We start from the raw sequence: 10682 nt of genomic DNA, 5'->3' as shown, positions 1-10682 counted from the left end.
ATTTCTTGTTCTATCATTTCTTCAATTCATCTTTGATTTGGCAACAAGCTTTCTTAATACTTTCAGATTTTACTGTCAGTTATCGAATCTTACCGGTTTACAACGTTCACAATAATACAGTCTAGCCATATATCCACGTGTTTCTAATTTATGCAACACAGCGATTTCTTGATGCAGATAATTAATTTTCGGTCCTCGATCGTATTCTATCTAGCGAAGATCAATTTCAACAATCAGAGATCAGGACTTTTTCAAAAACTTTTCTTTTTGTTTAATAGCAACGATCTCATATAATATTCCTACTCTTTGCACATTTTTAAAACTGTGATAGGTAAATTTTAATATACGTAATTTGGAGAAATGACCATATTAAGTTCAAATACTGTCCAAAACAATATCACTTTACCCGGTTTACTTGGATTGATAGTTAAATTTTTTGCCGTTTTTGAATGACTATAAGTAAACTAAATTTTGATTTGTAACCATCATATTCTAAATTCTAATTTTTTTTATAAAATTTACAGAAGGAAGTGAATTTTTTGCAAAACCTTTATGCAATATTTCTGACGACTATCAAGTTTATCTTCAACTTTAAATACGGTACTGTAACGACCCACTGATAATGTTTCGAACAAAAAGCGTCCCTCGATAATTGTTCCAGGTGCTAATCGAATTGCTAACGGATTTGTTTTGCTCATCATACTGCAATACAGAGAACTGTTAACATGTCTTCGCCCCCTTACTTTCAGAAATTTTATTTATACAAAATGTATGATGAGTTGACTGATAAGCTTTGTACATTGATTGGGTAACGAAGTGACGACATTAGACGATTATAACGACATTAGACGACATTATAACGACATTAGATGACAATCATGTTTTATTAAAAAAGTCAATGTAGTTTTTTTAATGTACAGGAGGTTTCCATCTAAATGAATCGAAATGATTGTGAAACAAATAAGCAATATAGAACGGTAATCGCTGGGATGGGGAATTTTGAATACAGTGATTATAACAATTTAATCATCGTAACACTTGATAAAGTAATCTAACAGCTCTAATCATTCCAGGAATACGATGCGATAATTTATCATGGAAATTACAGTGACTATTTTAAAATCAAAATTTAATTGTTCAAAGTGTCAAACAAACGCACCATTGATTTTTCATGAATAAACAATAGCAAATAAATGTAAAGCAAAATTATTTATACGATTTAGTGAAATTTGCATAAATGTAAATATAAACAAGTCATCTGTCTTCCAAACTTTCTCATGTCAGTAAATGAACCTTCTAACTCCTTTATGAATACAGTGCACGTTCTCACGTACGTCATATTCTAAGCATTCACTGGAATCATTTGTTAAAGAAAAACGTTTGGTATTAAATGACAGACAAAAGACATTCTGTACGATATCACTTTTGCACTTCTCCTCACGTATGTTTTTTTTTTTTTTTACGTAAAGCCTTACAAACGGTGTGTCGAATTACTTATCTATTTTAGGTTCAAAAATAGAGTAAAAAGGAATCAAAAAATATAGAAATAATGCATGACTACTCCATCATTATCTATGAATTGTAGGATAAAAACTCGTTTAATTTACAAGACTACCTATTTAAAAGGTAAAATATTATCTTGCAAAACTTTATTCGAACATATGTAGGGAAAAAAGCAGCAAATGAAATCAGAACTGTTGAAATTCGTCATCGATGTCATTGCAGAGGACAACTATTACTCATAATTGCGGTAACCACCCGAATATAAACATTTCAAAAAAACAGAAGACAGAATTAAAAAAGCACTTTATCAAATGAATGATATCTATTCAAACTGGTGATGCAGATTTTATTTTTAATATTCACAGTAGATGAAATTGCAAACACTTTTTTTGCTCTTTTAAAGTTCAGTATTGTGTTGAAATTAGTTAAGGAATTTCTAAATCGATTTATTGCTCATAAAGAATAAAAAGTGAATTTTCTCAATTTCGAACGAAAATTTCAACATTTTATGAAGTTTTTAAAATAAAATACAAAAAACAAGAAGGTAAGGGACATAATTATTGGAGCAGTCGAATTGTTTACAAATAAGCAGTGGCTTCTCTGGTAATAAAGGCTAAAAGTTATTCGATAAATAATAAGGATCGAACTGTCACTTGTTTCTTTTTCCCAATTACTGTTAGCTAAAAATTTGCAAAATTAGTATGAAAGTTGTGAATTTTGATTATGATTTCCATTTAATTCTGTCGTCAATTCCATTATTAAATGTCAAATGAATGCAAAAAAGAAAAGAATATTTTTGCACTTTTTCATAATATGCATTCAGCTCATTCAATTGATCACGAAATATTTACCAATCATAGAAAGTTCATCATTATAAATTATCGTTTCATTGCTTATTCAAACTAGTTTTTTTGTTATCCAGTGCTGGAAGTGATACTGGCTTGGAGGTGTTTGCTGTTAAACTCGATAGTTTTACTGATTGCAAATCCTGTAACAAAATATCATACCATTTTGATTATTACAAATGGTTGAAATGAACACTTCAATCATTTTAATCTATCAGATGTTAAATCATCGCAGTTGAATTGAAATGAGTTGGTATCGATAAAACAAGAATAGTCGAAATATTTTATTTACCAAAAATGATTTAACAGTGATTTCACAATTCGACTGTTCGAAATCAATTGATTATTTTATCAAACATCATCGCCCTAATTTAAAGAAATGAAACCTGAAGCTTAAATGAAAATTAATTAGAATCGAGTTGAATAGGCAAAGTACTTGTTTTACTTGTTCTGATGACGATTTCATATTCTGTTTCTTCCCAGCCTCATCTGTTATGGGATTTGATGACTTCGAGATATTACTGTCATAAGTAAATAAGCCATCCGAAAGAACTGGTCTTCGTGGTCCGATCGGCTTCATTCCCACACCATATTTTTCTCCATCACGACGAATAGTCTATAAAATTCAAAATTCATAAAAAAAAGTTAACAATATTTAAACTATCATATACATATATCCATCTTTTCTTTAAAATTTATTAATAAATAAATTGGATCAGTTTCAGTTATAAGTTAGCAAATAACTGAGAAAATTTAATATGCGACAAAATACAATAAAATGATTATGAAAAAGAAAAACGATTAAACCGCATAGAATCCCAATCGACCTCTCGTTGGAATAAATTGTAAACCGGAAATTTGTGGCCTTGGAATTTGTACCGGTTCCATATTACACAACGAATCACGTACTGCTGCCATTTATTTATGTCACTATTTACTGCTAAGAATTATTATATTATCACTAATACGGATAATATCTGCAATAAAATGGGAATTTTTGAGAATTTTTAATTTGTAACAAAATATTTTAATATTTTTGCAGGAATCAGCTAATTATCAACGTTGACATAAGGGAGGTGAATAATACACATTAATTATATTGATTGTACTGTTGTCAGTTTTAATTAGCAATAATTACATTAGTGTCAGTTTTAATTAACAATTACTCAACTGAATTGGTAAAACAAGAAACATCCTCAATTTTCGTAACCAACGCATTAATTATCATAAACAAATGATTAAGCATAATTAAAAAATTTAGTGATGTTTGATAATTGAGCTAAATATTGATTGCAATAAATACTTTTATACAACATAAAATTTAAATATACCAATTTCCGCGTAAGCCTATTCAGGTTAAACAGCTAATCCCGAACGAACCATATTCATTGTTAGAGATATATATATATCCATATATCCATTACTATATCTCAACTTTTCTAATTATTATTGAAATGAGTTGACGATGATAAATTTAATCATCTCAACAATTCTTCTCTTCGAATTTAAAGAAATCAAAAGGGAAAAGCACAAAAATCAGAATTTCCAGTTGAATAATACTAAATATGCAATATTTCTCCAAGAAGAAGTCCGATAAGTAAAAAACTCTAAAAGTTTCTAAATTTTGAATAAATATATAAACTTCTTGTACTGTACTGTACCATTATTCCAGAATCTCTGCAACTTATCATGTCGCAGTAGGAACGATTGATTAAATAGATTATATTCGAAAAAATATTGCTTTTGATGAATTAGTAACTTATTTATCAAATGTATTACAACTATTAACTTAATTAAAATTTACACGCTATTTGGAAATTCCTTTACTAGCACTAGTAAGAATGTTACAATGATATCATTTAATACGCTTAGACTGATTACGCTATCAATAGCCCAGATCATTTATTCCTGACATTGGATCATGCCATAGCTATGTAATATCGTTCGAGAATCGTTATTATTTATCAAATCGTGGCAGGAAAGACTGATTACGCAGATAATATTCAATCAAGTATTGTTCACAAGCATATCAAATTTGCAACAAACAACTAGGAAAATTGAGAAAAACTGGAAATCGAAAAATAAAAAGAAGGAAATAGAATCTGAATATTACTATTGTTACATGAAAATGACCTTTTTAGTGCATTCGTTTTTCAAGGTCACAGTATTATCTAGCCAGTTGATACGATATTGAATGCAATGATATAACTTTTAAAGGTATTGTGAAATTGTGCTTGAAAATTCAAAATTGTTGTAACTTTCAAATAGAGAAAAATTTGCTAGATCCAATTAATTAGTTGATCATAATTTAATGAAATTTTTGCTGCCAAGAAATTCGTACCATATAATTATGTCTTCCTTTCCATTTCTTTCCAAATAAAGATAATATTTTTTTCTTTTTTTTAAAGTAGCAATGGAAGGAATACTTTCATTAAACTAATAATCCATTTATTTGAAGAAATTTTGATTAATGGAAATTGTTGAAATGGCTTCACTACAGAAAGAAATTTTCTAATGTACAAGCATTTCTAACAAACAGATAAATAAGTAATATACAGAATATTGGGATAAGATGGGGAATTGTGGATAGATAATTACCAACTCCAAATTTAAATCAGTATTTCAAGTTCCAAATTTAAAAGCTAGTGAAAATGTTACTCGGGGAAGCGGCAAACATGGGCTTAAAAAAACCAGTGCAAGGGAAAACTCGGGAAAGTAGTGAATGGACTGCCATGTAGAAATGATTTAAAACAAGTGGTATTGTTACTTTTTACTTACTTTAACAAAGTACTGAGCAAGAATAACTTCGTGATAAACAACAATTGAATAAACGACCTGATATGCAACGATTAAAAACTAAATTGAATCGTTTATCAATCACAATCATTTCGTGATTTAATCGAGTTCAAAGAAAAAAACTTTATGATGAAAACAAAATGAAGTAGAATAGAATTTCTTCTATGCCAGCAAGTATAAACGATAGAATTTGGAAATCGACAAGGAGGTCTTCAATTTTGGTTTATATGAAAATTCAGTCATAAGAGAGGGTGAAGCACAGTAAGTAAAGGTGGAAGGATATTCGAACTTATAAATTATACTTATAATATAACTTATATACAACTTATATACATAACTTATACATACATAACTTATATGCACATAATTTATACACACACTTGTAAATTCAAGGTATGAGAATATTCGGGGAAATCAATAAATACGCGGTAGTAGTAGTAGTAGCAATACGGTAAACAACTGTTGGAATTGGTGTCCATTCAATATGGATTGTGGCATTTTATTGCGTTGTATATGGATATGAAAAATTTTTTTTGGTAAAACTTTCCTTTTGAAATGGAAAAAATGATTTCATCATTTAATTTCGAAAAAATTTTAGGAAAAGTAAATAAAGGGAAATAACAGCAGAAAAATAATTGTGGTAAAAACAGAAATTATGGATTTTTGAAGAGGGGAAAACAGAAGAAGCAATTCCTAAGTAAATATGGCGATTAATATCTGGTAATGATTGCAGCAAAAGTTGTGATGAAATAAAAAAAAGGAAGAGAAAAGAGAAAATCAATAAACGGAGCGATATAACAACAATAGTAATAAAAAATAAGATTAAAGTAATGATAGCAATAAAAATAATAATAATAATAATAAAAAATTTCAACAACTATCATGAAAAAAGAAAATGTCAGCAATATTATTAACAATACTATTAATGAATGCATTTGTCACTAGTGCTACTACTATAACGACATCTGTAAAAGCACTATTTCAATAAATTGTTCTCAAAATTTGTCTGTTTCGAAGCTCTAATTGAAGTAGCTGATCAGAATAAGCAAATAACACAGTGCGCAAATTGCTTGCATGTAATTAGTATAAATTAAATTATATACTTGCTATTTTCCCAAGCAATGGAAGTAATCGCCATCTGAATAGAAAATTGCTTATGTTCTCAATGTTTTCAAGGTTATAAGATGAGGTTGTTAATGTTTGCAAAGTTGCTAGACTAAAGTGATGACAAAAAATAAATGGAAGAATTAAGGTGAGATAAAATTTAGAATGGATTGGTTTTGGGAGAAACAATGGAAGGAAAGCACAAAACTAGACTAGACCAATCCAATCAAGTCTCTAATCAAAATTTCACAATAGTAATCGGAAAGGATTCATTTATTATTAGTATTCAAGGAAAAAGAGTAAATAGCAAAATGAAATTAATTTAAATTGCTTTATTTCACATCATTTTTTCGATTGTATATGCGGGATATTTCCTAATACAATCGGTTTACAAAAACGATACCAATATGAGCAATAATATTGACAAGCAAATGCTATTAACAATAAGTAAACAATTGAAAATGGATGGAAGATACTGCTGAAATTTCTTCTTTTTTGATTAAAGAATCTAATAATGGTGACATTAAAATCTCAGCTTCCTTAAATATGTCCTTCTGGGAAAACAACCGCATCCAGTAGTCACCATCACAATAAAAGTATCAACAACTGCATGAGTGAGAATGACGAGAAATGACAGTGAGAAAATGTATTGATTATTGTAGGCTACTGATAATGAAAATATGTTTAAATTTAATTGTAAAGACTTAAAGTTTCTTATCAATTGAAATTTTTGTCATTTGAAATAGTAAAAAACTATTGATATATTATTAAAAAGTCATTTTCAAGATATATACAAATCACTAATAGATCTTTTATTTATAAGTAAAATACGGAAATATTTCAAATCACTCAAGCTAAACTCTCGTCACAGCTTTCATTTTTTCATTTTAAAAAAGAAAGTTCAGCAACAGATGTCGCCGGAAAAATACTTTCAGAATACCAATGAAACTCCGTTTTTCCTTGAATTTTTTGTAAATTCTTATTTTACAAAGTATCCCAATGCATTTCGATGATTTTAGATTAAATTGAATGTCCCTCTCAAAATGTTTTTTTTTAATTCCAAAAAAAGTGATTGCGTAGAACAATGACTAATGTCGGGAATTTCATTAATATTAATTGGCAATATCCGGTCATCGAATTTCATTAATTAATGGAAGCATAAGTAATACTTCGAATATTTCTGACTATACTCCTACTACTACTACTACTACTACTGCTATGTGCAACAAATGAATCAAAAGAAAATGAATCGTATTTGTTGTTTGGAAGTACTTTTAATATCGACAAATCTTTTTTTGGCAATCATTTGTAAACAGGAAAATTAATATTACAAAAGTGTTGAAATGTGGTAATTTAACCGAACATTATTAAAACACAGAAAGGGAAAAAATGAAATGTTTTCAGGTGAAATGAAGTATTTCACGTGAAATGAAATGTTTCACGTGATAATTTCGGAACATCATTGTGGGTGAAGAGATAAAGGTCAAGAAAAGGAGTTGAAGTGAACTTCCCTTCCACTTAATGAATGTAGGAATTTTTGAATACTTTACATAATTTAAGAAATAAGAATTTGCAGTTTTTGAGAAGTGAAGAGGATCATTAATCTTATGTGAATCTATTTAGTAATGGATGAAGAGCCAAAGGGGAAGTTTAACAAGCCTTAAACATTCTTATGCTTAATGATTTGTGTTATCAAACATGGCGAAAAACAGAATTCTCCTCCTGAACGCTATTAAGAATTATAATTAAGGTAAAAATTAGGAATTTAAAAACATTTTAACCAAAGATGCAGGGATCAAAGGGAAACTTAAGTAAGTTTTAGTCATGACTACTCGAAGGTAGTATCTTGAAATTGAAAATTAGTGTTACTTTGAGAATAACAACTGAAATAAAGCTCTTTGTCAGCAAATGACAAATACCGCGTTAAACTTAATTGTAGTCATGATATTGATGTGAAATTCTTACAGATAACTTTCAAATTTTGTGACTCATTTAGATAAGAGATTTAAGAGTGGAGCACAGGTTATAATTAATGATAATTCGTTAAAATTGCTCGAATTTCATGGAAAAAAGTAAAAAAAGGATTGAAAATTTGGGGAAAAAGTGCGAATTAATCGTAGCATCAAAACAATAAATTATGCGAAAACAATTTTTAATCACTCTTTCCTTACTTCTTTTCTCAATTTTTCATTTTTCTTACAAGTTTTAAAAAAAAATTCCGCATAAAATTTGTTTTTACCCTGCAATTTCAGTTCTGAATGAAAAATACTGTTTGATCAATAAATTATTGGTCAATTTTCTTCATTGAAGAGTGGACAGTTGAAAAAGTTGTTATTTGGGAATACGGTCAGACAAAAATATGGTCAGACAGACGGTAGCATTTGGATATTATCTTCGGAATTATGGTAGAGTAAACTGATGAATTACATTTGTCAAACATCTAGTATACTTTTACCCGTAATTAAACCATGTTCTTCCCATAAGTACTTGCCATTTTAAGCATCTGAGCCATATGGACATCCCAACTGGGCTATAAAGTTATTTACTTGTTTTTGCGCTCAAGTCAAGAAATATGTTATTGCTTTCATAACTGATAAGCTTTAATCTATTGTTATCAGTGTAACTGCGTCATTAATTCTGATTCGCACTTTTTTGATTATTTCAACATTAAGTAGTTCTTTGCTCCTCAATTAAATATGTTAAAGATTATTACAAACAGAGTGACCAATGAGTGGTCTCAATAGGAAATATGGAAATAGTTCACATAGTGACCAGCTGTGTATTACACATGAATGCATACACAAAAACTAATAAGCTAAACATGTGTAATTGGCAAATTCTTTAAAATATTAAATTCTTAGATAAAAAAGAACTTTTGTCAAATAGTTCCTTTGTCATTAGCTTTTTTCTGATTAATCGATTTCATTGGCATCACCACTAACTTATCATCTTTGATGCCATTCAAATTAATTTTATTTTTATTCTATTTATTTTGTGTAACCAAACATTATTTCTGATCCTTTTATCTTTGCTCAAATTTGTTAATTAATTTTAGCGAAGATTCATTCATTAGTAGCGATAGATAAAAACATACAGAGTGGATGAAAATGTAAAAATTAAAACTTTAAGGTTATTTTTTGTTTGAACGAAAAGTCAAAAGTATAAATTAGAAATGTAAATGAAAAGATGTATGATGGCGAAAAGTAAAGAATGAGTGATGTTTTTTATAGAAATTAAATCAAAAGAAATTAATTATTACCATTCCTTTTTTTGGTTTATTTAATATCAAATTTTAAACTATTGAAGTAAAAACAGAAGGAAGAGATGAAAGATGGAGAAGATTAATGTTGGAAATTGAACCTATTTGTGTTTCAACATAAAACTGTCTGCATCGATCGTCTGAACATAAAACAACCGACCAACAATTTATGGTAATTGTTTTAATGCACATCCTAAGATTCTTGGCTCAAATGCAAAATAAAATCAAAACCAAATAATTTATATGCTGGAGAAATTTTTGACAATTTTGCAAAAATCTTCCTCATTTCTAAGCGAGTATAAAATAAATTTCAAAAATAAAGTATGTTTAAAGTCCAAATCTAATTTTTAAATTTTTGATTTTTTTTTAAACACTTTGTCACAAAGACATTACTATTATCATTTACATTACTTGCCTCTTTTGATAAAAAGAGTGAAAGTATTTTTAAAAGGCACTTAAATATGTTTAAAACTTACCATTACCGATGTTAATATATGCGTTATCATTTGAAAGAAAATAGAAAAATTTTTCCAACCGATTCCGGCAAAATTACCGTGTACGAATCAAAGTTAATTCCATTTCTACACAATTGCAAGTTTCATGGTTAATTTCAGTCTTTTTCTTCTATTGATGGATGGATTTTAGAAGAAAAAAAGTCAATTTTAGTCAATCATTCCAGCAGAAATATTATTTAAAAATTAAGGTTAATTTCATCTCTATGAAACTGTAAATTTTAAGAACAATTCCGGTCGTTCAAAGTCTTCAACTGATGGATAAATTCCGGATTTTCAGCAATCGTTCCTATTCTAAATCCCTCACTGATCGTAACAAATTGTTTTTTTAACACAATTCTTTTGCTGAATTGCTTTAAAATTTACAATTGCCATTATGAATTGATGTAGCTCAGGTATTGCTAAATCTCGACCGCGCCCGATCTTATAAAAGCAACAAATAAAAATTTAAAAAAAATTATAATTTTTTCCGGAAAAGATCATTTGCTGATGTTAGCGCAAACTGAAAACTTTAACTAATAAAAACCGGAAAGGGAAGATGCAAACAAACACGAAGAAAATATTGTTATCTGAACTCAATTTAATTCAGCTCAATTAAACCATGTAATTGAAATCCTTCAAATTTTACCTCAATTAAACTAAATTTAGGTCACTCATGTTTAA

The 10682-nt window shown here is 28.6% G+C and overlaps 2 protein-coding genes across 2 annotated transcripts in view; both read right to left on the bottom strand.

The window, feature by feature from the left end:
• The window catches only part of LOAG_18158 (serine/threonine protein kinase), a gene marked incomplete at its 5' end in the record, with an annotated part of 3946 nt that extends 3248 nt beyond the window's left edge, over positions 1 to 698 (bottom strand). Inside the window, 2 exons of the mRNA XM_020450824.1 lie at positions 94 to 210; positions 549 to 698. Coding sequence (XP_020305448.1) covers positions 94 to 210; positions 549 to 698 — 267 coding nt within the window. The remainder of the gene's footprint in view (positions 1 to 93; positions 211 to 548) is intronic.
• A 1691-nt stretch (positions 699 to 2389) lies between these two features.
• Positions 2390 to 3266, bottom strand: LOAG_04144 (hypothetical protein; the record flags this gene model as incomplete). The annotated part of the gene is made up of 3 exons (XM_003139681.1): positions 2390 to 2491; positions 2785 to 2964; positions 3156 to 3266. The coding sequence occupies 3 exons, from the start codon at positions 3264 to 3266 to the stop codon at positions 2390 to 2392; spliced, it is 393 nt and encodes a 130-aa protein (XP_003139729.1).
• Positions 3267 to 10682: the final 7416 nt, after the last annotated feature.

This window comes from Loa loa (genome assembly GCF_000183805.2).
Source record: "Loa loa unplaced genomic scaffold supercont3.209, whole genome shotgun sequence".
NCBI lineage: Eukaryota > Metazoa > Nematoda > Chromadorea > Rhabditida > Onchocercidae > Loa > Loa loa.
This window is presented reverse-complemented; position numbering and strand designations above follow the sequence as displayed.